Here is a 27,673-nt window from a genome sequence, read left to right as displayed (position 1 = left end):
TCACTCATTTGTCTTCATTATGTTTTTGTTCTTTCTTTGCCTTGTTTTCTCCTAATATGGCAATGCAATAGTTTCAATTACTACCAATTATTTTTGCTTATTTTCTGTAAACTCGCATTTGTGTTCTCTAACACTGGTGGGAGTGGTTTTGGGTGTGTTGCTGTTTGAGTAACACCTGGGGGCTATTTGGGAGGGTTTTTATTTCCTTCTCACCCTGGGCTCTGTGCTATTCAATTGTTTTTGTAGTCTCTTTCTAGGAGTAAGTCCTCGTTTACACGAGCGACAAAGTTACGCAATTTTGTCACATTGCGACAATTATTTCAGACGTGCAATGTTTTGTAGCATGTGACATTCCGACACAAAAACATTGTGGATGCCGCAATATGCACTCAACTCGTGAGGTTTTGTAGCCCATGTTTCCCTATGGAGCCCTCCTCTCTGTTGCATTGCATGAAAATGCGATTTTCGGATTTTCGTGCGGTGCGATGCAACTATGACAGTAGGAAATCCTACTGTCAAAGCCCTAATCTAAGCCCTAGCTGCAGTAAAAAAAAAATTTTTTTTAAAGTATACATCACATTAGAAGTGCTGTCAGCCCGGCCGCATCTTCTCCCTGGTCCCCGACACAATTCTTCTTTCTCTCTTCTGGCTGGGAATTGAAACATTCCCACCTCCTGGAAGCACTGCCCTTGATTGGCTGATGCTCGATGAACCAATCACAGCCATTCATCGAGCGCTGGCTCTGACTGGCTATACGTCAGCCAATCACAGCCAGTGCTTCCAGGAGGCGCAGATTTTTCAATCGCACGACTTTGTAGCACCAGATGCAACTTGTATCACTACAAAATTGTGGTATCACCACAAGAAACAGCAGTGATATTGCACGGACCAGCGATGCGATATTGTTGCAATTTTCTCGCAACAATGCTGTGTCGTCTGTGTGAACGAGGCCTAAAGGAGAACATAGCTGTGTGCAGTGGCTCATCCAGAGTTTTGGCAGTCTAAAGTAAGTTCTGTGTTTTGATTTATACTGGAGTGTGTTCACTGAGATAGTGGCTTTCTTTATCTCTAGGTCAGGGTGAGTACCCCAGGTTCCAGCGTGAGTGCGTTCTTATTGGGACGGTTTACTCGTTTGTTTTCTCATAACAACTTTCTGTTAACTTCCTGGGTTCTGTGATCTGAACAGTACCCAATGTTTATTTCAGGAAAAACAGTTACTGCATGTTGGCAGCTAACGTGACACCCAGCTTCACTGATGAAGGGGCTAACCCTGAAACACGTATCTGATTTTAATTGAATTAATGAAAGAAAAGTTGGATAATTTATCCTACTGTCTCATTCATTGGAGCAGTGCCAAAATACCATTTTTTTATTCTCACTTCCCAAATTGACCACTGTCAGTGGATCTGTCAGGTGGGCAGCACCTCCCTAGTGTATTTCAATCTACATATATACAATTTTTCTTCAGCCCAATTTAAGGTTTCTGACCTCTGGACATTGATCTGGACCTCAGGACCTTGACTCCATTGGGTTTGCTCCACCCATTTTCTGTTTCTCTTCTTAAAATGGACTTAAAGGGGTTGTCCGGCCTTAAACATTAGGTCTCATTACTTCTGTTTGCCCAATACAATGCACTTTGTAATACACATTGTGCATTGTAAATTAGGCAAACAGAAGTTATTCACTTACCTTTTGGGGTCCCCCCCCGTGTTGCTCCTCGGTTGCCATGGGTTCCGACAAGTCTCTTGTCCTCTTCTTGTCGGGACGACGGGGACGCGCTTCTCCAGCCCAGCTCTGCGCATATGCAGAAGAACTTCAGCTGCTGGGAAGCTCAGTTCTGCCTGCAGGGGAGGCGTGGCTGCTGGCTCTTCATCTCCAAGGTAAGAATGAGTGGAGGGGCGGGCTCTCGCAGGGGGGGGTGGGGGTGGAGAGGGAGAGATGGATGGATGGATGGATGTGTGCAAGGGGGGGGGGGGTGCAGTGATGTGTGTGTGTGCTAGTGGTGTCTGGAGACCTGGCTGTCAGAAGTCCCGGGGAAAGGGGGGGGCGGGGGTGCAGTGATGTGTGTGTGTTTGTGCAGGGACCTGGCTGACAGAAGTCGGGGGGGGGGGGGGGGGGAGTCATTGTGAGAGGGGTCGCTGTGGGAGGGGCACTATGAGGGCATGTGTGTGTGGGGAAATGTTTTGTTTTACTTTACTTTAGCAGGGTGGGGGGGCAGTAGGTAGCCTTGCAGTGGGGGGCTGCAGGAGAGTTCTCTCTCGGCTCTCCCCAGCCCCTCTCCATTCACTATACACTCATGCCAGGATTTTATCCTGAACCATGAGTGTATAAGTGTCCCCTGGCTACAACCCCTCTGAGTATAGTATGCAGCAGGGGGTGGGGCCTGGGCGGGGAGAGACTGTAGAGCAGTTCAATAGAGGTGGGCGTGTCGTGGGCGGGGCTAGGACGTGAGCTGAGGGAGGCCATGAAATCCTGCCTTTTCATGCCTCTTACTGCCATCGGGAGCGCGCACACAGAAGAGGGAGAGCACAGAGCATTGTGGGAAGGCAGCACAGAGGCGCCATCTTTGAAAGCTGCAGTGAAGATCAGATTCTAAGGTAAGAAACTGACATTCCAGCTGATCTGCCTGCCGGTTTGAGCCCCTGTATGCTGTGTGTTACTATCCTTACTGAAAGGAAAGCAGCAGCATTATAAAAAATTTTACCCTGTGTGGCCGGACAACCCCTTTAAGCCTTGAGTTTGGCACTAATAACTATAAAACGCGCACTTTTTCTGCTGCCCAAAAGCCGGGCGCCTGAATGGAAACCATCAAGAATCCCACCTCGTTCCACACTTTCGACTACCAAAAGCTCTACCCCTTCTCTGCCAAGAGAGCTCCTGTGATCTGGAGTAAAACGTCTCCTGGATCCCAAATTGATGTGGAGGGTGGGAGGGTGCTGTGGGGTCATAATAATACCCTCTCCTCGGTTTCTCTGCTCAGCCAGCTGCTTATCAACTAAAGATTCAAACTACTTGTCAGCTTTCCAAAATGTGAAGAATGGCTATTTCATTGTGTGTGTAGATTCCTCCAATACTTTCTAAGGCTATATGGATGGACATATTAGGCTTGTATGTTATGTTTTGCCTATTTCTCTCCTTTTTAAAAATTCTGTAAAAGTAGCTATGTAATTCTATGTAATTTATACAGTTATGTGTGTTAAATATTATCAAAAGGGGGAACGGATAACAAAGGGAATATTCAAGATATTACCCTGTTTCCCCGAAAATAAGACGCGTCTTATATTAATTTTTGCTCCCAAATATGCGCTACGTCTTATTTTCAGGGGGTGTCTTATTTTTCAATGAAGAAGAATTCCCATTTATTGTTTAAAAAAAAAAAAAGAACATTTATTACCGCATATAATGCACAGTACCGTAGTTGTCACCACAAACCAATATAGCTAGACAAACTGTGAAAACAAAGCAAAAATTACTCAATGACAGTCATGTCATCATTTTCTGGCACAGAAAATTTGCCTGACTCACATACAGGGCCACAAAAAATAAAAGCTGTAAAGTACCTGGCTCCCACACACTGTCTGGAGACTGTAATGCTCACCCCCTAAGGCTGGAAATACACTCCGTGAGAACCCAGCCTTAAGAATCACACACAGGTTGCCTGACTCACACACCGAGCCATAAAAAAAAATAATCACTGTGACAGTAGGGTTCTTTTTAAACTTAATTATTTACACTTTGTCCACCAACAGAATCTATTGATATTGGAACTACAATGTTGATACTTTACTGATCGTAAATTGATCATTTAGATTGATATATATCTGTGTATGTTTGTCAGTGAGCTCAATTTTTAACAGAGTGAATAAAAGTTATATTTTATGTTTAAAATTAGTTAGTGGGCTCTTCCCAGTGTAAATAAAAAAAAATAAGGGCTGTAATTTAAGTAACGTACCTGTCTGCAGACAGAAGTTCCTGTACCACTTGTAAGCAGGGATGGTATTGCAGCTGCCGGCCACCAGGGGGAGCTCATCACAGCAGACATGTACAGCAGCAACAGAATGACAGTATGGACTTTTCCAGCCAGCAAGGGGAGCTCACAACAGCACACTCGTACAGCACAGGAGGAGGTAGGAGACAACGGGGATGGCAGCAGGGGACAGGCCTCTCGACTTGCCTGCACACTTTAGTATGCCTTATTATTGGGGTGTACCTTATATTTGCGGTTTCTGCAAATTTCTTAATGTGTCTTACTTTCGGGGGTGCCTTATTTTCGGGGAAACACGGTAGTCTTAGAAATTCAAAGACCCCTGTATAGTTATAACCAAAACAATCCAATGTGACTAACAATGTGTTAAAATGATTAACTTACAAATGAGCGGCCAAGAAGGGGCCAATCAATATGAGAGGTGGTTCTTGTTGGCAATTATCCACAACTTCTCCTTATAAGTATATTCTATGATATGGTGTGTGTGTGTGGGGGGGGGGGGGGGGGGGCGTTTGACAGGGGGTAAGTCACTGTTGCTGCCCCTCAGCCAGGATCTCTGTGATCACATATTCTTAATTCTCACTTAAATTACTCGTACTCCTTAGTTTGTATTTATTTATTGTTTGTAATGAACCTTCTTCAAATTTTTACAGTGCAAACAGATTATTGGAAGTATTTCCCACATCAGTTTCCATGTTAAAACAGTGATTTTTCTTCTATCCAGGTAATGTGAATGATTGTGTTATCCCATGCAAAACATGTTAAGCTCATCCTCATTTCTAGTGAAAGAAGCCCATAATTGCAGATGATTTCAATCAACGCCACCCAAACAGACCTCCCATTACCCATAGTGCAGTTGCCAAATTCCAAAAAAAAACAGGTTTGTCATCAATCAACCAAAAGATAGCTGACCAAAAACTGCTAACTGGAAATTGAACGGTCTCAACACGTTCTGCTTTGGATAACGACATCATTCACTGTGCCTGTAGAGAAGAAATATCACTGTTTTAACATAAGAACAGATACATTTATGTTACCATTAAGCACACAGTTGTTTTTCTGGTGAAGTTTTCTCTACCTTTTCACTTAAAAAACAAAAGTTGATTCCAAGATGGCGGCATTCAAGATGGCCATGATGTGGCTGCCATTGCCTAGCAGGTTTCGCCCACAGCCTGTAGCTAAAACTGGATCATCATCTGTAAGTTTTCATTTTATATGGACGTTTGCTAACTTATAAGACACCCTGTATTACCTGGAAAACCCATTTAAGACTCATTGAACTATCCCTGTTAAAACAGAATCTTATATTGTAAGATGTAAGATAAAATAATAAAAACGTAGTCATACAATATGTCATAAGTTTGATACCAACCTTGACTATCTGATTATTGTTCACATAGTGCAGCGTATTCGCTCTATTTCCTCCAGCGACCACTGGTGGGTAAGCAAGAATTTCGGCACCTCTGGTTCGACACTCAAAATCAAACTGTGAAGGAATTAAAGATAGTGATAATGATGGAAGTTTGCACTTTTACAATTATGATTTTGGTAATCTCTGTATCTTCAAAAGCAGAAAAACTACTAAAACGTTTTAAATCCTTGTTAATTTATGCAGTGGATTTTTAATGCGAATTCCCCATTTTCAAATAAGGGGGTGAAATCTGCACAAAACTCTGTGTGTTACATGCAGAATTAGGCATGGATTTTGGTATAGATCCACACCAAAATTCTCAGCATATTTTCGAATGTTCTAACATAGCTTCAGGGCTCCTTCACGCGGGCATATGTGCAATTACAAGCAACTCAGCACAATGTTTTAGCGCTATGAACAAAGTGTTTTTTGTGCACGTATTGCCATATTTCACAGTACTTTTAGCGCCTGCAGAGCATGGATTTTTTGCACACGAGACACAACCGCACCCCAATTCAAATGGCTATTTAACCTAATGAGTTCCAGCTTTGTTCTTTTTCCAGCTCAATTGCGCATCTCCTTGCACATTGCGCACGCAACCTGTATGACTTCTATGGGAAGCCTTGGTACGCAAATGCACAAAATAAATAACTATGAGCGAACCCATAGAAATCAATGGCTTCTATTCTCTGCATGTTGTGCACACAAATTTTTTGCATGCAAAAAAGCATGCAAATATGCCCATATGAATCCGCCCTCTGAGCCTAAGTCTGGGTAACAGTGATGAGATATCCCATTACAGACAATAACCTGTGTGAAAGTCATTTTTCCAAAAAATACTTATAATTATGGACTTTGGCCGGTCTCACATCTGCGCTGTAATCTCTGGCCGGAGGCTCCGTCACAGATCTGGCTCAAAATAGCGAAGGAAAAAAGGCTACAAGCAGCACTTTTTCTTCTGTTAAAAGCCGAGTGCCTGAAAGGAAACGGAACGGACCCGATTATAGTCAATCTGGGTCCATTTGGCGCTGTTCGTTTCCATGCTGAGATGGAACGGTTCGGTTGCACGGATTCCCCTTTCCTGCTCCTTGAACCGAGTGCAGATGTAAAACCACCCTTACATCCAATAAAAATAAAGAGTTTAAAACTAGAGCAGCGTAAATTTAAAAAGTCACATTTTTTTGCGCAAGTAAGGTCTGCGCCAAAATCTGCAATATTTTATATCTGTTTTTACAATGATAAATCTCCATGATAGTAGTTCAGGGTGAAGTTCTTACCTTGGCATATATTAAAGCTTCATCCACAGGAGGCTTACTCCAATGCATAGTTTCTATGAAAGCCTAAACAATAAAAGGCAAGAAAGCGTGTAATAAAGTATCTATGTGCATAAAGACGAAAGCCCTCACTGACTCACTGACTGACTCGCCACTAATTCCCAAACTTCCCAATGTTGTAGAAACATGAAATTTGGCACAAGCATAGATTATGTCCAAAATAGGAAAGTAAAGAGGTATAAAAACTTGAAATTTGTCACGAGCATTGATTATGTCATAAATAGGAAAAATTAATGGGTCCCAACACGATTATTCAATTCTAGCGCAAAAGAATTAGCGTCCAAATTTTACGTACGGAATCTAATTCTCTCACTTCCCGGTGTCATAGAAACATGAAATTTGGCACAAGCATTGATTATGTCATAAATAGGAAAAGTTAATAGGTCCCAACTTGATTATTCAATTCTAAGTGCAAAAGAATTAGCGTCCAAATTTTACGTATGTAATCTAATTCTCTCACTTCCCAGTGTCATAGAAACATGAAATTTACCACAAGCATTGATTATGTCTAGGGATGAGCGAACGTGTCCGTTACGGACACATCCGCACCCGGACACCGGCTTTGCCGAACACTGCAGTGTTCGCGCGTAAGTGTCCGGGTGCCGCCGGGGGGCGGGGAGATGCGCGGCGGCGCGGGCGGCAGTAGCGGGGAACAGGGGGGAGCCCTCTCTCTCTCCCTCTCCCCCCCACTCCCCGCCGCACCCCCCCGCGCTGCCACGGCGGCCCCCGAACTTTTTCGCCCGAACACTGAAGTGTTCGCAAAGTTCGGTGTTCGGGCGAAAAAGGGGCGGAGCCGAACGTGTTCGCTCATCTCTAATTATGTCATAAATAGGAAAAGCTAATGGGTCTTAACTCGATTATTCAATTCTAAGCGCAAAAGAATTAGCGTCCAAATTTTATGTACGTAATCTATTTGTCTCACTTCCCGATGTCATAGAAATTTGAAATTTGGCAAGAGCATTGATTATGTCATAAATAGGAAAAGTAAATAGGTCCCAACTCGATTATTAAATTCTAAGCGCAAAAGAATTAGCGTTTAAATTTTACGTACAAAATCTAATTCTCTCACTTCCCGATGTTAGAGAAACTTGAAATTTGGCACGAGCATTGATTATGTCATAAATAGGAAAAGTTAATAGGTCCCAACTCGATTATTGAATTCTAAGCGCAAAAGAATTAGCGTTTAAATTTTACGTACAAAATTTAATTCTCTCGCTTCCCAATGTTAGAGAAACTTGAAATTTGGCACGAGCATTGATTATGTCATAAATAGCTTTATTTATCTCTCATTGTTTTCCTGATCTCTGAATGTAATTAGCTGCCTACTGAAAAGTGATCCAAGCGAAAAATGAAGCATTAACCTATCATGTCACTCAGTTGAAAATTTATATAATATGGTAGGATTTTTTTGAAATTTAAATAACCAGAATGCTCTAAAAATATGTTTGACATATAATCTTGATTTAAATAATAGTTCATTTCTGACACAGGATTCCATTTAAGCGCTTCCTAGCAAACCACAACAGTGCTACCTAGCAATCAAAAAATTAAAGAAAAACCTGAATACTTTATAACATTCCAGAAAAGATGTTAAAGCAACCCTCTGGTCCTTAACAACAAAGATGGCCAAACCGCTTCTCTGACTACCTGATGCACATTGTGCATTAACCCCTTAGTGACGGAGCTTTTTTGCTTTTTTCCATTTTTGTTTTTTCCTACTCCCTTTTAAAAAATTGTAGCTCCTTTATTTATCCATCGAAGGGGCTTGTTTTTTACGGGATGAGTTGTATTTTTCAATGGCACTATTTATTGTACCATATAATTTACTGAAAAACTCTTTAAAAATTCTAAGCGGAGAGAAATGGGAAAAAAAACGACATTCCACCATCTTTTGGTGCGTCCTGTTTCTACGGCGCACAAACTGCAACAAAAATGACCTGATATTTTTATTCTATGGGTCAGTACGATTACTACGATACCAAACTTATATAGTATTGTTTTTGCTGTAGTACTTGTATTTTTTTTTAAAGATATTTAATTTTTTTCAATTATTTTCTGCGGTCATTTTGTGCGCGCAATAACTTTTTTATTTTTCCGTCGACGTAGTTGAGCAAGGGCTCATTTTTTGCGGGATGTCCTGTAGTTTCCGATAGTATCAATTTGGAATACATACAACTTTTTGATCGCTTTTTATTGCGTTTTTTCCGGGAGACAGGGTAACTAAAAAAATGCATTTCTGGCGTTCTTTATTTTCTTTTTCGGACGACGTTCACCGTGCAGAAAAAATAATGCACTACTTTGATAGATCGGACTTTTATGGACGCGGCGATATCAAACACATATTTTTATTTTATGATTTAGATTTTTTAATAATAGATATGGCAAAAATGGGGTAATTTAAACTTTTAGAACTTTTTTTTTTTTTAACAATTAAAAAAACTTTATTGATTATTTTTTTTACTTTACTTTGAAGTCCTCCTGGGGGACTTTAACATGCGATGCTTTGATCGCTCCTGCAGTATGACGTAATGCTATAGCATTACGTCATACTGCTTTTTGACAGGCAGTCTTTCAAGCCACCCTGTGTGGATGGCTTGATAGGCAGTCTGTTAAGGCAGCCCTGGGGCCATTCATTAGGCCCCCGGCTGCCATGACACCTGCACAGCTCCCCCGATCTCACCGCGGGGGGGCCGTGCGGGACATTTAAACAGCGTTCGGGGCATTTAAAGGGTTAATAGCCACGATCGGCCGAACGGCCGAGCGCGGCTATTGCCCGCGGGTGTCAGCTGTAATAAACAGCTGATGCCCGCGCTGTATGGAGGGAGATTGCGCCGCTACCTCCCTCCATACACGTCCTGCAACAGCAGGACGTAGTTTTACGATAGCACCGTCACTAAGGGGTTAATATGCATTGGTAGTCTAGGACACTACATGCTGCTCTGACTGGCTAGTGCTACTTATGATCAGTACTGGCCAATCAGAGCAGCTAGTAGTGTCTTACCGGATGGTCGCTGTAAACATAAATATATTGTTGTAAAGATTGACTAAAGTTCCATACATGAGAAGAAATATGTCCTGCTTTCTTCATAAGCTTAATTTCAGCTTGAGTCTTTATTAAACGAAGCTGTTGCATGAGTAGTTGCATAGACTTGATCCTATTTTTGAACTTTTGATTTGACTCTAGAAGAGGTTGTATGAAGTTAGAGTGTAAAGAGTGATGAGAAGGTCTGATGTGGTCATACCATAACGTCACTGTTTCATCTGAAATAAGATAAAATACAAAAAAACAACAACACAGTAAAACATACATCACAACTTTAAGACTTTAACATAGCAGTGTCTTGACTCTTTGGTCTATTTGAATTACTTCAAAATAATTAGCCATGGATCATATGAAAACATAATAAAATTAATTTTGGTTAAAGGGACTTGCCGGGCTTTTACTATTGATGACCTCTTATCAGAATAGGTCATCAATTGTTGATTGGTGGGGATCAGCCACTGATCGTCCGGCCTACTGTCATTGATTGCAATAGGAGTGAAGACGGCTACTACACTTACAACTCCGACCTCTATGACGACATCCAACTCTGCTGCACTCCTATGTGCCGAACAATCAGCTGATTAGCGGGGATCCCGTGTGGCAGATTGACATGACTAATAATAAAAGTCCAGAAAACCCTTAATATATCTTAATAACTTTGGATAACATCACAAGCATTTATGATATCAGGACTATTAATGTAAAGTATGGCTTCTTGCCATTTTTTTTCTGGTGCCTCACCAGTAGAAGATTGCATTTGAAAAAAATTGTCCTAAGCACAGTTATACTTATTTTAAGCTAAGTATAGTAAAGTTAATCATTTTATGACTGAGCGTCATTGCTGCTCTTGTGCCCAGATCACTTTCTGCAGTTCTGGAATTCACAGTTTCAAAAAAAATCTTTTTTTTTTATTGATAGGGCTGTGTGAGGGCTCTTTTTTTGTGGGGCGACATTTTGTTTTTATTGGTAATATTTTAGGGTTTATATGATTTTTTAAATTGGTTTTTTACTTAATTTTTTTCTTGAAGACAGGGAGACCAAAAAATGCAATTCTGGCACTGCATTATTTATTTTTTTGACAGGCAGGAGAGATATAGAGGAAAGAGATCCAGCGAGGCTAGTGCTGGACTGGCACAACCCAACAAGTTTGCAAAGTTGGCAGATGAGAGGGATGCCATTACAGGATTAGCACTGCTGTAGCACGACATGGCCTTTGACCGCCAGGCTGTCTGCTCTAATAAGAAGGGGAGCACAGGGCAGGCTGAACAGATCCTGGTAGTGAAGGACTCAATTATTAGGGGGACAGAAAGGGTAATCTGCCACAAAGACTGGGATCATTAAACAGTGTGTTGTCTTCTTGGTGCTCCAGTTCAACAAATCACAGACTGGGTTGACAGATTACTTGGAGGGCCGGTGAGGACCCAGTGGTCATGATGCAAATAGGCACCAGTGACAAAATTAGAGGTAGGTGGAAGGTCCTTAAAAATGATTTCAGGGACCTAAGATGTAAGCTCAGGGTGAAGAACTCCAAAAGTAGTAACTTCTGAAATACTACCTTTACCAGAAAGGCAGCAGAGAATTATGGTGGTAAAAAAGGGGCTCAATAGCTGGTATAGGGGCTGAGGTTTGGATCCCTTGAGACCTGGGCTGTCTTTGCTGTTAAGCTACGGTTCTACTGAAAGGATTGGTGCATCCAAATGGGGAGAGTGCAGCCGTGCTGGGGGAGAAAATGGCTAGAAGGTTGGAGGAGTGTTTGAGCTAGGGACTGGAAGGGAAGGCAACCAGAGAAATAGGAAGGGGGAAGATAAACAGTGACCTGGGACTAAGTAATAAAAATTGGGGCTGAATTGTGGGAGGGCTTAGAATAGTTAATTTGTATACGCTTTAAAATAAAAAATAACCAAAAACCTCTAAACTGCATGGTGACGAATGCTAAAAACGTGATCAATGAACTGGAATAATAATGTTTGAGGAAAACTATGACTTAGTAGGAATAACAGACACCTGCTTTGATAAAAGAAATGCCTGTGTAGTTGATTTACAGGATTTCACAAGGGATTATTATTCAAACACATTTTTTGAAATGCTAATAATCAGAGTATTTTCTAGCTGTCTTTGAAAATGTGTTTTTTTTTCCACAACCACGTTCTTACTTTAACAGTCCTTCAGGGAGATAAATTATAAAAGCTATTGTTGGTCAGGGTCCAACCTTTGTAGCACTGTCCCCTCAGTGTTGCATGGAAGGTAGTGCAAGAAATCCCCATTCTTTAAGTGGGACACAAATGGCCTGTTCTCTACACAAATGGGAGAGTGTGCAGCAAACAGATGAGGAACTGATCTCCACCTAACTTATAACCAGTCATAAAGGTAAAGGAAAGGGGTTGTTGTGGCATGAACGCTATTAATCCCTTCCCTGTCTGTAATGTACACAGGGCTGCGGGTAGGTATCAAGAGGGCGTGGGAGCCAAGTCCGCTGCGTATTTGGTGGGTACCGGCTGTTTGAAACATCTGACATCCACTGAAAACAATCATGATCTGAATTTATTAGCACTCCAAAACAGCAGTCTAGAGAGTACCGTTAGAGACTAGTAAGTCTCCTATTACTAAGTCTTTTATTTCTGTAAAGTATGAACTGTTGATAGTAATTAGGATGCTTTTAAACGTTTCCCATTTTTTGTTTGTACTCTTATTTTTGAGGACATTATCCCAGTCAATAGGGTTAAGGGCATCACTAAACTGAAGTTTAGTATTTTCATAGCTCCCCTATAAAACTCTCTCTTGAGAGACAAGTAGAAATGTATTATATTATGGTTACTATTTCCTAGGTGTTCCCCAAGCTGCACCCGTGTTATTCTATCAGGTCTGTTGGTTTGTATTAAGTCCAAAATGGCTGTCCCTTTTTTTGGGTGAAGGGATTATTTTTATTGACAGAAACTTGTTAGCTTTATGATATCCGCAGGTTTCTGCTTCCCAGTTTATATCCGGATAGTTAAAGCCCCCCATAATAATTACCTCATTGTGATTTTCTGCTTCATCTATTTGCCTCAGTAATAGATTTTCAGTAGCTTCTGTTATATTTGGGGGTCTATAGAAAATCCCCATGAGGATTTTATTGTTGTTACACTCTCCATGTATTTCCACCCATAAACTCCACATGTTCATGTCCCTCCCATACATCTTCCCGTAATGTGGGCTTGAGGCCTTATTCACACAGGCTACAAAATCGCACAACTTTGTAGCGCTACAGAAACGCATGTATGTCAAGCCCATGGTTTCCAATGGGTTCTTTCAGGCTACAAAACATATCTCATGTGAATGAACATTGGGCTTCTCATAAATGCATTTTTGTAGCGCTACAAAATCGCAGAATTTTGTAGGCCGTGTAATAAGGCCTTAAGCAGGATTTTACATAAAGACAAACCCCTCCCCCTTTCCAGTTTTTACGATCCCTTCTGAAGAGACTGTTTCCCTTTAAGTTCACCAGCCAGTCACAGCTTTCATCTAACCAGGTCTCAGTTATTCCCACTATGTTGTAGTTTTCTTCAGACATTATTACTTCTAGTTTGTCAACCTTATTGGTCAGACTTCTAGCATTAGTAACAATACAGTTTAGAAGGTTTGAGTTATTTTGTATTTTAAGTGCATCTCTACTAAGTGTTCTGCCCGTTCTATCTGTACTAACCCCTCCCACCACTGCACCCTCAATTCCATTACTAAATCCCAGATCACTGTCTACGCTATCTTCCCCTCTCTCTCTTTGGTTGCCACCCAGTCCCTAGTTTAAACACTCCTCCAACCTTCTAACCATCTTCCCTCGAGCACAGCTGCACCCTCCCCACTAAGATGCAGCCCATCCCTACGGTAGAGCCTGTAACCAACAGCAAAGTCAGCCCAGTTCTCCAGGAACCCAAACCCCCTCCTTCCTACACCAACTCTAGAGGCACTTATTTATCTTCTGCTGCCTTTCTGGTGTGGCACATGGTACAAGTAGTATTTAAGAAAATACTACTTTTGGAGGTCCTCACGCTAAGTTTATATTCTAGTTCCCTGAAATCATTTTTAAGGACCTTCTATCTGCCTCTATCTTTGTGATTGGCACTAACGTGTAGCATGACCGCTGGATCCTCACCAGCCCCTCCCAGCAATCTGTCAACCCGATCTGCGAAGTGTCGAACTCGAGCACCAGGAAGACAATACACCGTTCAACGATCCCGGATTGCCCTGTCTGTCCCCCTAAAAATTGAATCCCCCACTATCAAGACCTGTCTAGCCTGCTCTGCTCTCCTATTCTCTTTCTTACTGGAGAAGACATCCCCTGGTGGTTGGAGAGCGTGTCGTGCTGCAGGAATGCTAATTTTGAAATGGCATCCCCCTCATTTGCCAACTTTGCAAACTTGTTGGGGTGTACCAGTTCAGGTTAGCCTCAATGGATCTTTCCCCTCTACTGCTCCTCCTGTTGCCAAGATAGCTGCCTGATCATCCTGCTCTCCTAAATTACCATCCACCCCCCACATCTACTCAGTGAGCAGCAAACTACTTTCTAGGTTGTCAATCAATCTCAGTGTTGGAAGCTTTCATTTAGATCCAGAATCTGGGCTTCAAAATGCGCAACACGCTCACATCTCGTAGAGCAGTATGCACCTGGCTGTTTAGGGGCTGCATAGATGTAAAAAGATGGACACTGAACGGTATTGTCAATCATGGAGCACATTGTAAATGGGAATTGTACAGATAAATTAGATAGAAGTGTAATATGCAAGTGAAAATTAAAATATACAGGCAAAAAATAAATATAAATGACGTTTAAAACAGTCCCTGAACTTAGAGCGCAGGGAATGCATGGGAGAGTGGTCAGCTTGGATCCTTTTCTTGGAGATGGCAGAGTTCCAGGAATTCCTAGGGTAGGCAGATCAAGGTAGTCTCAAACATTGATTTAAATGAGCGCCACCAGACAGGATATGTTTTATCCCCATACGTCCTTTTTACTACCACTTTCCCTGGAACCTCTCACCTCCATCTTCCCCCTCTTTCCTTTCACTCCCTCCTTTCTTTTTTCGCTCTCTCTCTTTGAGTCTATTATTTCTTCCATTTTACTATATTAACCCCTTAGTGACCAAGCCTGTTTGCGCCTTAATGACCAGGCCAAATTTTGCAAATCTGACATGTGTCACTTTAACATGGAAAAACACCAGAAAGGTTTTGCATATCCAAGCGATTCTGACATTGTTTTTTCGCCACATGTTGTGCTTCATTTAGGCGGAAAAAATAGACCGATAGAAATTGCGTTTATTTATTAAAAGCGCCAAAATTGGGAAAATTTTGAAAAAATCGTCATTTTTTCACATTTCCAACTGCAATATCTTAAATATGTGCAAACATAATATAGAAATTTTTGCTAAGATTTATATTTCCACCCGTTTACTTTATTTTGGGCGCACATTGGAAAAACTTTCGTTTTTTTTTAACTATTTAGGAGACGTACAAATTTAACATTACTTTTTAGCATTTTGAGGAACACTTTGTTTTCCTATACCAAGCCGAGATTGGAAAGGCTCATGAGTGTCAGAATAATAGATACCCCCCCAAATGACCTCATTTTAAAAACTACACCCCTTAATGTATTCACTGAGGGGTGTCATGAGTATTTTGACCCCACAGTTTTTTTCAGGAATTAATTCAATTTAGAGGAGAAAAAGTAAAATTTCATATTTTTGCAAATCTGTCATTTTAAAGACATATTTTTTTCCTATAGTTTACATGAAAATCAGGATTTACACCCCAAAATGGATACCCCTATTTCTCCCGTGTTCAGAAATATACCCATTGTGGCCCTATTGTTATATCTGAGTCCACAACGGGGCCCAAAATGAAAGGAGTAGTCAGTGTCTTTCAAAACAGAAATTTTGCTTGAAGTCCTTTTAGGCCCCATAGCACACATGTTCTTAAGCGCCCAAAACCATAGAAAACCCCCACAAATGACCCCATTTTGAAAACTAGACCCCTTAAGGAATTTATCTAGGGGTGTACTGCATATTTTGACCCCACAGTTTTTGAATGAATTCAAACCAAGCAAAAGGAAAAAAGTGTGATTTTCGTTTTTTCGGCAATTCTGTCATTTTAAAAACAGCTTTTTTTGTACAGCACACATATGAAGGAAGACTTGCACCCAAAAATGGATACCCCTGTTTGTTCCGTGTTCAGAGACATACCCATTGTGGCCCTAATCTTATGTCTGGATACACAACGGAGCCCAAAATGAAAGGAGCGACCGGTGGCTTTCGGAACACAAATTTTGCTTGAAGTCCTTTTAGGCCCCATTGCCCACTTGTAGAGTTCTTGAGCGCCCAAAACCATAGAGAACCCCCACAAATGACCCCATTTTGAAAACTAGACTCCTTAACGAATTTATCTAGGGGTGTACTGCGTATTTTGACCCCACAGTTTTTGAATAAATTCAAGCAAAGCAAAAGGAAAAAATTTGGATTTTTGTTTTTTTGGCAATTCTGTCATTTTAAAAACAGCTTTTTTTGTACAGCACACATATGAAGGAAGACTTACACCCCAAAATGGATACCCCTGTTTGTGCTGTTTTCAGAAATATACCCATTGTGGCCCTAATCTTATGTCCGCATGCACAACGGGGCCCAAAATAAAAGGAGTAATTGGTGGCTTTCAGAACATAGATTTTGCTTGAAGTCCTTTTAGGCCCCATTGCCCACTTGTAGAGTTATTGAGCGCCCAAAACCATATAGAACCCCCACAAATGACCCCATTTTGAAAACTAGACCCCTTAAGGAATTTATCTAGGGGTGTACTGCATATTTTGACCCCACAGTTTTTGAATGAATTCAAACCAAGCAAAAGGAAAAAAGTGTGATTTTCGTTTTTTCGGCAATTCTGTCATTTTAAAAACAGCTTTTTTTGTACAGCACACATATGAAGGAAGACTTGCACCCAAAAATGGATACCCCTGTTTGTTCCGTGTTCAGAGACATACCCATTGTGGCCCTAATCTTATGTCTGGATACACAACGGAGCCCAAAATGAAAGGAGCGACCGGTGGCTTTCGGAACACAAATTTTGCTTGAAGTCCTTTTAGGCCCCATTGCCCACTTGTAGAGTTATTGAGCGCCCAAAACCATATAGAACCCCCACAAATGACCCCATTTTGAAAACTAGACCCCTTAACGAATTTATCTAGGGATGTACTCTGCATATTTTGACCCCACAGTTTTTGAATAAATTCAAGCAAAGCAAAAGGAAAAAAATAGGATTTTCATTTTTTGGGCTATTGTGTCAATTTAAAAACAGTTTTTTTTGTACAGCACACATATAAATGAAGGCTTTCACCCCAAAATGGATACCCCTGTTTGTCCCGTGTTCAGAAACATACCCATTGTGGCCCTAATAGACTTACAGGACCCATGGCTAGGCCTACAATGAAAGGAATACCCGTTGGATTTCAGGGTACCACTGAATAAATTTCAGGCCCCATTGCCCACTTATAGAGCCATTGAGCGGCCAAAACTATAAAGAACCCCCTCAAATGACCCCATTTTGAAAACTAGACCCCTTAACGAATTCATCTAGGGGTGTACTGTGTATTTTGACCCCACAGTATTTGAATGAATCTAAGCAAAGCAGAAGGAAAAAGTTACGTTTTTCAATTTTTTTGGCAATTTTTTCAATTTAAAAACAGTTTTTTTGTACAGTGCACATAGGAATGAAGACGTTCACCCCAAAATGGATACCCCCGTTTGTCCCGAGTTCAGAAACATACCCATTGTGGCCCTAATCTACTTACAGGACGCATGGCAAGGCCTATAAAGGACGGAACACCTGTTGGATTTTAGGGCACAACTGAATAAATTCCAGGCCCCATTGCTTATTTGTACAGAATAAAGATTGACTCCCTAAAAATTCCCCCCCTCCCCCTCCGCGCCCTTTTTGGCGTTCGCAAATCTTAGATAAAAGTAAAAATGTGAACTGTGTAGTATTTCCGAAGACAGGGGTAATTACGGAGGCTGGTTGGAATGGGCCCATGGGGCAATAAAACCGGGTATCCCCCCCCCTCCTCTCATGCTTTTTGGGGGTATTTCATGACCTCAGTGGCCGGGTATGGGGTGTAAAAAGTGGCGTTCCGTGAGTCTCCGTAAGCTTGATGAGGTGCGGCGGTCTCACACAGAAGGCGCTCAACAAGGTGCTCCTGGAACTGCAGGAAAGCGAGCGTTCCCTGGGGCTTCTTGTAAAATACGTATCACAGGTAGCGGTCTGAATAACGCCGGGCTCACGCGGGTGCAGGCGGAATCCGCTTGCGGAGGCCCACAGCGGATCCCATCTGTGAGCCCGGCTGTGACCCTGCGTACGGCTGCGTAATGTACTGCGCATAACTGCCTACTCACACAGGCGGTCATGCACAGTACACCTTTGTTTGTATTTCCCTCACCGTCGCTTAGCGATGACGCGGGTACCCGCAGCCCGTATACAATGTAGTTGCATATGGACTGCGGGTATATCCGCGACCATGGAGCACAATGGGCTCTATGTTGCCGATATCCGCAGTAAAATAGAACCTGCTGCGTTCTCTTTTCTGCGAGTGGATTACGCAATTCCGACCCACTAATGTGAGCGGAATTGTGTAATCCAATGCGATTGATCTGCGTAATACCGTGGCTCAGAAGCATGCGGAATCCGTAATTCCTATCCGGTCATGTGAGACCGGCCTAAGGTAGATCGCTACCTTTTTATCACGTGACCGCTCAACGAGGCCACCCGTCACTGCTCCAGGCTCTCTGTGACCGTTGGTCGCTGGGAGCAAGGAGATTTTAAGTTTCCTGGGCTCCCTGACTCCTGCGCATGTGTCCGGCTTTTTGCCGGCAATCGCATGTGCAGAATCCTGGAAGGTCCACGGAGGAAGATCGCGTCGGGATTCAAATACGCAGGCCTCCGGTAAAAAGTTTCATCTCCTCTCACCGATCGCATCAGTGAGGGGAGATGAAACTTAAAATTTTTTTTTTTACTTTTACGTGATCGCCAGTATTGGATAATGGCGAACACGTGACCAGGAACCGCTCACCGCGGACCCCCATTAAATCTCCATGCTCTTGGCTACGTTTTGTAGCCAGGAGCAGGGAGAATTTAAATTATCCTGGCAATCCACAGCTTTTGCGCATGCGCCCGCCATTTTGGCAACGGGCGCGTATGCAGAAGCTGTGGTAAGGTCCGCGGATAAATCTGGGGGCCTTAGGTACGTACTTTCATCCTCCCTCACGGATATGATCCATGAGGAGGATGAAACGTACGCTTTTTAAACTTTTAAAAACTTTTTTTTACTTTTTTTTTTTTAACTTTTTTACACTTTTTTTTCACTTTACATGATCACTGTCATCCATTGGATGACAGTGATCATGTCCCCGGTATAATCTCTCTGCTCCTAGCTACACATGGCAGCCAGGAGCAGAGGGATTTTAAATTCCCCGGGGCTCGAGCCCGTCTGTGCACGCGCCCGATGTCAATCATCGGGCGCGCATGCGCAGACGGGGATTCGGGTCCCGGGACATCGGGACACCGCTGAGGACTGGGGGTGAGTATTTTCACCTCCCCTCATGGATCCGATCCATGAGGGGAGGTGAAACTGACTTTTTAAAAACTTTTTTTTAACTTTTTCGCGATCGCCGCTAACCATTGGATAACGGTGATCGCGGTACCGGGGACCGCTCACCGCAGTCCCCGCTGACATCTCCTGCCTCCCGGCTACCTACAGGAGCCGGGAGCCAGGAGATTTTAAATCTCCCGTGCCGCCGGGCCTTCTGCGCATGCGGCTGACGTAATGCCGCCTGGCGCGCATGCGCAGAAGACCGGCTTCGGGCCCCGGAGCGGCAGGAGAGCGGGGAGCAGCGTGCCGGACCTGGGTGAGTAATTTCAGCTGCTCCGATGGATCCGATCCATCAGAGCAGCTGAATCTTTAACTTTTGTGTACTTTTATTTACTTTTTTTGCGATCGGCGCTATCCATTGCATAGCGCCGATCGCAATGCCGGGGGGGGGCTCCGAACAGCCCGGGATGACAGCTCCATGCTGTCAGCTACCTGCGGACACCGACAGTATGGAGCTGTCACGTCCACAGCCCGAGGGGCACTATTCTCTGCAGGAAGCATGTTTTTACGTCCTCAGAGAATAGAGCCCACTTCGGGAGGACGTAAAAACACTATGGGCTGGTCGTTAAGGGGTTAAGAGATTGTTTATTACCTAATGTTTGTTAAAGGTCATATTGTTTATGCTATACTGGCAAATATAAGATTGTTGCTATGGATATGTTTGTGTTTATATCTATTATATGAGCAACCTGGGGATCCTTAAGGGCTTTCTCCTAAGTTTTCAGTTCTAGACAGCTTACAATTACTTGACTGATATCTCATCACATATGGATACCCGATGTGCTGTGTTCAGTATATACGGGTGTTGTATTTATGTGTAGCAAGATAAATCTTTATGCCATATGTTGTATGACTATGTTACCTAATACCAATAAAACAGTTTAAACGTAAAAAAGTCCCTGTATCTAAAGTCAGCATGTACTGACTAAAATATAGCACACTTATAATACATCGCACACATCAGCTCACACACTTGATTTTGTTTGCTTTTATACAGCTCCTCTCTGTAATACTCCTGTTCCTCCTCAGTTTAATGAAAAATACGATGAGTACTGATGAATGCAAAGTAGTAGGCCGCCTGCACACGAATTAGCCTGATTCTGCATGCAGGAGACCATAGCGGAATCCGACCCTGTACCCGGCTTGCGTCCCCGTGTAGCTGTCATTTTGTCTTTTCTTCTGTACTGTGGATTGTCTGCACGGCTCGCCTTCATACATGTGCAGTACAAATTAATTTTTTTTTAAACTCCTGTTTTACATTTCAATTGTGGAAGGGACGCATGTCGGACAGCTTCCCTTGACTTCAATGGAAGCAGTCTGTGCGGAATCCGCGCAAAAATAGAGCATGCTGTAATTTTTTTTTTCCACGAGCAGAGATTTGAAGCAGATGCTCTATTGGTTTGAATTTGTGTGGAATGCCGCAGATCATTCGCACGGGAGGCGATCACGGATCCCGCAGTTCAATCACGGTCGTGTGCAGGCGGCCTTAGTTAATAATTTGGCCAAAATGAGTAAGCTTGCAACACACACCACTGCCAGCGGCTATACTTACTGATATACTTATACAAAGATACACAAAAGCAGGTATAAAGCACAATATATAGGTAAGTATAGTCACCGGAAGTGACATGATTGTAAATGTTAGTTTAGAATCTCGTAAGAGAATGAGGGCCCTTGATATGGGTTGCGAGCTTGTGAAAAAACTGCAGCACAGTATTCTGCTTGTTAAGCCTAAAACTATTTTTATGGTTCCTTAATATTAATTAAAAATTCAAGTTTCACATACCAAGTAACCCAGGTAGTACATGTTTAAAGTCCTCTATAGGGTAGGCTTTGTCTACACCAGTCAGTGCAATAGCTCCATCAGGGCCCGAGCGGGGTCCGTCCCACAATTCCCGGTCAGGGTGTCTTCGTGGTACGAAGAGTGTGGCTGTGTGAGACGGCATAGCATGTCCTGGTGTGCTTTGTAAAAGGAGGATGCTATCTGGCTCCAAGAATCCACACAAGTACAGAAAATCATTGTTCTGATGAAAAGGAAAGGGAATGTCATTTGACATATACATTACAGCACTTGATAAGAAGACTGCAGCATGATCCGTTTCCAGGCCAAGAATGTGAGACTCCTTCTGTATATTAGACATCAGCTTATGACGACGAAGCGCATACTCTGTCTGCGTTAATCCGGGCGTCACCTCCCCTGAAAAGAAACATGCACAATTTACTGTTAACAACTATAGAGTTAGTTAACCATTATGCTTTAGTTTTGGGGTGCTTTGTTCCGACTTTGCATTTTCATACAGTTTTTTTGCATTTAATTTGATGTAGATTTATTAAACATAAAGCTTGTATAAAGGTGACAATGGCCTCAAAGCATGCTCAACCTATTCTCCCACGTATTTTAGAACTCCCGACCGTACTTTGTCAAGAAGAGTGGAATCACCGATTCACAGCGAGGGTTCCAGTGCTGGAATCTTCAATCATAAATTTATGGTATGACATGCTACAAAGGTTCCATGTGGATACATTCACACAGACCTTTTTTTTGTATAGATGTGTACATTTTCTTAATGCACCACAGCTTTTATTTTAAAAATGGCCAAATCAAACTAATATACAGCATTTGAATATTGATATAAATGGAATACGTGTACTTTATCTCTTTGACGCACATCAAGTATTTTACTTCTGCTAAGATTCCGGATAGCCTCTCTGTTGGAATATTACAGCCATCTCTTCCTGACAGATGTGAAATGGAAAGAAGGGGGTAGAAAATAAATAGTCCAAAATGGAGATAAGGGATGTGATGGTTGGAAATGTGCCAGAGGATCTGGATGGGGCTGTCGACCAAAGAACGCACCACCTAAATGGGCGTGAGTGTATAGAGGAGTATAAGTAACAAAAACTGGTGGCTCAGCACCGAACTCCACAAAGTATTCAAATACTTAAAAAAACAAATGGATGAAAATTTCTTCTCTAATTAATATAGCAGACAATCAGCATAAGTAAACTCGTTTCGGGGAAAAACCTCCTTCATTAGTTAAACTGGATTAAACATAGTTGGAGATCTGAGCAGGGATAGGTCCCAACTGTGGGGATGACAGTGGGATACCAGTGGGAAACGCAGGAACAGGGGCGAACAGGAGAAATGACCGAGCTGTGCCACACCACCAGTATGTTTCTTTTTACACTCCTCTATCTCTTCCTGATGTCTATACTTTTCTTGATGATCCATGATCATACCCACCTTCTGAAACTGACTTTTGGGTAGAGCTCTAATCCTGGAATGTGAGTAGAAACTATCATATCGTAATAAGGAATTCCTATCAGTACTTTTTGTAAGAAGATCAGTCAGGAATTTCCCTCCAGAGACATAAACCCTTGAATCTAGAAAATGATATTTCCATTTGAGATTACTGAAGACGCAGGTCAAGTTAATGTGCAATTCAAATTCATTAGTCCGTGGTGTGGGACAGGATTACAATCCTTTATTAACCTCTTAAGGATGCGGCCCAATTTTTTTTTTCATTTTTGATTTTCACTTTCAAAAAATCACAACTTAATTTTTTTATTTACATAACTACATCAGTGATTGTTTTTCCAGATAAATTGTACTGTTCAAAGGTACCATTTAACGTATCACATAATTTACTGGAAAGCTTTTAAAAATTTCCGCATAGGGGACATGAACTTGCATTTTGACAGGGATCTAGTCATGGCAGCCCAGGGGGCCTTCAGAAGGACTACGGCTGATATGGAAACTGAATGGCAGACTGTGATTGCATCATGGAAGGAGGCCATTTAGCACATCCTGAAAAACGATTAAGGCATTTAAATGCCGCTGTCAGAAATGAAAGTGACATTTAGAAAGTTAACAACTGCAATTAGCGTTAGTGCTGATTGAGGCTGCTGTGTCAGCTATTGCAGACAGCCAGCAGCTGCCTTGTATGAAGCAGGATCGGCTCGCAATCTCACTCAATATAAACCCCGCACACCTATAACGTAAATGTGTACCCTGTGGTTTTAAGGACCATCTAACCGTACTAAGAAGGAGCGAGAGGATTTAAATAATCTACTGGTGGATATATCTGTTATTTATATGCCACCGGACAAGGACAGGGCTCTGCTGGTGTTTGAAAAAGATGCCTGTACTGCAGAAATTGACAGACCATGTCAGACAGGGAAATGTATGTTCCCCTATTAAGAGACCCTAAACAGGATATTCTTAAAGAGATTACACTGATTGTTGATAAAACATTACATCTGTTATTGATTCTGAATTAAGGTCTCTTCTGACATAATCTAACCTTGTCACACCTGTACTGTACATGCTATTCAAGATCCACAAGGGGCTGGAAAACCCACCGCCAGGCCCATTGTTGCAGGAATGGAGTCTGTATTCAGCCCCTTGTTGATCTTCCTGGAAACTATGCAAATTATTAAGAGCAGAATCAGTTGCTCAGGATGGATTGGATTTGGGTTACAATATACTATTTATTTGAGGATTATAGGGTTTTGAGTTGGAAGGGACCTCCAGGGTCATCGGGTCCAACCCCCTGCTCAGTGCAGGATCACTAAATCATCCCATACAGATATTTGTCCAGCCTTTGTTTGAACACTTCCATTGAAGGAGAGCTCACAACCCCGAATGGTAACCTGTTCCACTCATTGATCACCCTCACTATCAGAAAGGTTTTTCTAATATCTAATCTGTCTCCCCTCCCTTTCAATTTCATCCCACACATTGTTGATTCATATTCAGATCTATTAGTATACTCAAGTCTTTTTCATATGTGCTGCTGTTTAGCCCAATTCCTCGCATTCTGTATATGGTTTTTTCATTTTTCTTGCCCAGATGTAGGACTTTGCATTTCTCCTTGTTAAAAAGCATTGGGTTAGTCGCCGTCCACTGTTCAAGCTTTTCTATATCTTTTTGAATATCCTCTCTTTCTTCCCTAGTGTTAGCTATCCCTCCTAGCTTTCTGTCATCAGCAAATTTGCTCAGTTTTCCATCAATTCCTTCCTCCAGATCATTTATAAAAATGTTGAACAACACTGGGCCTAGGACAGAGCCTTGTGGTACACCACTTGATACATTCTTTCACTTGAATGTGCAGCTATTTATGACCCTCTGAGTATGATGACTCAGCCAGTTGTGAATCCACCTAACAATTGCTTTGTCAATCCCATATTTGGTCATTTTTTTCAATAAGTATGGTATGAGATACTTTGTCAAATGCTTTACTAAAGTCAAGATATACTATATCCGCCTCATTTTCCTGATCAACCCAGTCAGGGATTCTGTCATAGAAGTAAATTAGATTTGTCTGGCATGACTTGTTTGTTACAAACCCATGCTGGCTCTGGTTAATTACTCCATTGTTATCCAAATACTTGCGTACATGCTGTTTAATAACGTTCCCAGTATAGAAGTCAGGCTCAAAGGCCTATAGTTTCCTGGATCCACCTCCTTTCCTTTTTTGAAAATAGGGACAACATTTGCCCTTTTCCAATCTTCTCGGACTTCTCCTGTTCTCCAGGAATTTTCAAAGATTATGGCGAGTGGCTCAGCAATTACCTCCGCTGCTAATCAAAATATGGCTAATCAGTATTTTATTTCTGGGCCTTACTTGCTCTAAATCTAGGAGCAATAGAGCTACTGCTGGGTTTTTAGGTATCGGGTGCTCTATTAACTTTTCTTTTGCTTTTGACATCCCTCCAAAATCCTTTTCTATTGGTTTTGGCCTCTATTGCAAGCCTCAATTCATTATTAGCTTTAGCTTTTCTGATACTTGCCGTACAGTTTCTGCATACCGCATTATATTCTTTTTTAGATAAACCCCCCTTTTTCCATTTGATAAACATATTTTTCTTCATTTTTAACATGTGTGCAAGTTCTGTGTTCATCCATCCTGGTCTCTTTAAATGCTTCCTTTTTTTAGGGGTTATTAACGATTGTGCTTTGAGAATCTCATTTTGCAATATTTCCTAACCATCTTGGACATTTCTGTCCTTAAGAACATCCAGTCATTGCATTCTTCCTACCCTTTTTCTAAGTCCATTGAAATCTGCCGTTCTGAAATCCAACCTTGAGGTTTGAGTCATCTCAGGTCTTCCTCCCCTTTTTATCCAAAATTCAAGGATAGCATGATCACTGCCTCCAAAGGGCCCAGCCCCTCTTACTTCCTCAACCATTTCCTGCCTGTTGCTAAGAATTAGGTCCAAGATAGCAGATCCCCTTGTTTTCTCTTCTACATTTCGGGAGATGAAGTTCTGAGCAAGAGCGGATAAGAATTTGTTGAATCCATTACATTCACTTGAGAGAGATTCCCAACAAATGTCTGGATAGGTAAAATCTCCCATGATCACTATGTCATGCTTTTTTGAGAGCTTGGCCATGTGATGTACAAAGAGTTCATCAATATCTTTTCCTTGTCCAGATGGCCCATAGTAAATGCCTATAATCGTGTCCTTTCTGTTGTTCTCTCCTTGTATTCTTACCCAAACAGTTTCTATAGAACTACCAAGCTCTGAAGCTTGAATCTCTGTGGAGATGAATATTTTCCTAACATACAATGCAATACCTCCCCCCTCTTATTAGGTCTGTTTCTTATAAATAAGTTGTATCCTTCAAGCATTGTATTCCAATCATGTGTATTATTCCACCAAGTTTCTGTGATGCCTATGACATCATATTTTTCTTCTTGTGCTAGGAGCTCTAATTTGTTCTCCATACTCTGGACATTTGTGTAGAAACATTTTACTTTGTAATCGGTGTCTCTTGCTCCTCTACTTTCCACTTCTACTTTATTTTTCGTCTTTGTTCTTTCTTTCCACTTCTAATAGCAAGATTCTCTTAAATGTATTAATTACCTGTATATTTTTACCTGGCCTTTCACTTCCCTGCCCATATTATTCTGGTTTAACGCATTTGGGTAATTAATGACTGGGTGAGTGTAGGTAAGTATGGTGTTTTGTGGTGGGGCCCCCTCTCTGCTGAGCATTATTGATGGGCTTAGTTCGGCTCATGTGGGATTATTCCCTGCATGACACCGTAGCCCCAATGGTGATGCTAGAGTATCTAACCATAGTATTACTTAGATAGTATGGGCCTGAAATTTGAAGTTTGTTCACTGGATGGATGTGTGCCCATCCATATGCTATTAGGGTGTGTTTGCATATGGCTACCCTGCTGGGTGTTCCATGGTTGGGGGGGCTACATCAGGCGCGCTAGTGTTTACATTTTTTGGTGTTGGCGCAGATCGTAGTACTGTGACGGATTTCACCACTGCAATTGTGATGTGGGGTGTGCTGCGTAACCATACCAGGAGGTGTGGATTTGAGCATGGATCTGTTGGGATTATGTGATGTTCAGCTTTGAGATTAGCCTATATAAACCCAGCTGGGCTAAATGCCTCATATTTGGCAATAATCTTTTCTTGCCCAAGTCTTGGGAATATAATGCGTGATAATGCATGCTGGAGACCTTCTGTGGTGAGGTCGAAGCACAGCTACTACATAGAACGTGAAGCGCTGAGCGAGGAGTCAGCGAGTACCCAGCAGTGACCTGCCCGTCTAAAGGCTCTGCTTGAGCGCTAACAACTAGTGGTGACGTCACCTGCTCATGCAGTCGTCCCATACAAACCCTACATCCGTGCAATCAGATGAAGAGCAACGCTAACAGAGGTAGGGTGAAGTGACCATAATCAACCATATAAACAGTCAATGTCCCCCCACAGGAGGGACGTATTTCTTCTATAAAGACTTGTGAAAAACATTATGAATCCTCCATGTTTCTGGTAACGTCAACTCAAAAGCCACCGGATTAATGACTCTGGTGACAGGGAAGAGTCCCACAAAACGTGGGGCTAATTTCATTGCGGGAACCTTTAACCTCAAATTCTTGGAGGAAAGATACACCAACTGACCAACAGGGAAGGCATCTGAGATGGTGCGTCTGTTGGCACCACCTTTCAACATGTCTCTCCTGGCCTGTTCTAAATTCCGTCGGACCTCACCACAAACATCCTCAAGCTTGGCAATTCTAGCATCCGCTGCCAGATTCTCGGAAACCGAAGATACCCCCAAAGAACATCTGGGGTGAAAACCCACATTACAGAAAAACGGCGATGTACCAGATGCAGAATTGCAATGATTATTAATGGCAAATTCTGCCAACGCCAAAAATTCTGCCCACTGCTGTTGCCGATCGCTCACATAGAGCCTGAGATACTGAATAAGTTCTTGG

General features: G+C 42.2%; 1 protein-coding gene across 3 annotated transcripts in view; it reads right to left on the bottom strand.

Annotated features, from left to right (window-relative positions):
- XPNPEP3 (X-prolyl aminopeptidase 3) overlaps positions 1–27,673 on the bottom strand; it is a 111,072-nt gene that overhangs the window by 66,916 nt on the left and 16,483 nt on the right. For 2 of the 3 annotated variants that reach the window (XM_066596194.1, XM_066596193.1), the window contains exons 3-6: positions 21,215–21,625; positions 9,789–9,991; positions 6,674–6,736; positions 5,358–5,471 (exon numbers count right to left, since the gene is read on the bottom strand). In XM_066596194.1, coding sequence (XP_066452291.1) covers positions 5,358–5,471; positions 6,674–6,736; positions 9,789–9,991; positions 21,215–21,625 — 791 coding nt within the window. Of the gene's footprint in view, positions 1–5,357; positions 5,472–6,673; positions 6,737–9,788; positions 9,992–21,214; positions 21,626–23,120; positions 23,222–27,673 lie in introns of those variants that run through there. The other variant, XM_066596195.1, reaches the window with a different exon arrangement.

Source organism: Eleutherodactylus coqui, chromosome 3 (assembly GCF_035609145.1).
Source record: "Eleutherodactylus coqui strain aEleCoq1 chromosome 3, aEleCoq1.hap1, whole genome shotgun sequence".
In the NCBI taxonomy this organism is placed as follows: Eukaryota; Metazoa; Chordata; class Amphibia; order Anura; family Eleutherodactylidae; genus Eleutherodactylus; species Eleutherodactylus coqui.
This window is presented reverse-complemented; position numbering and strand designations above follow the sequence as displayed.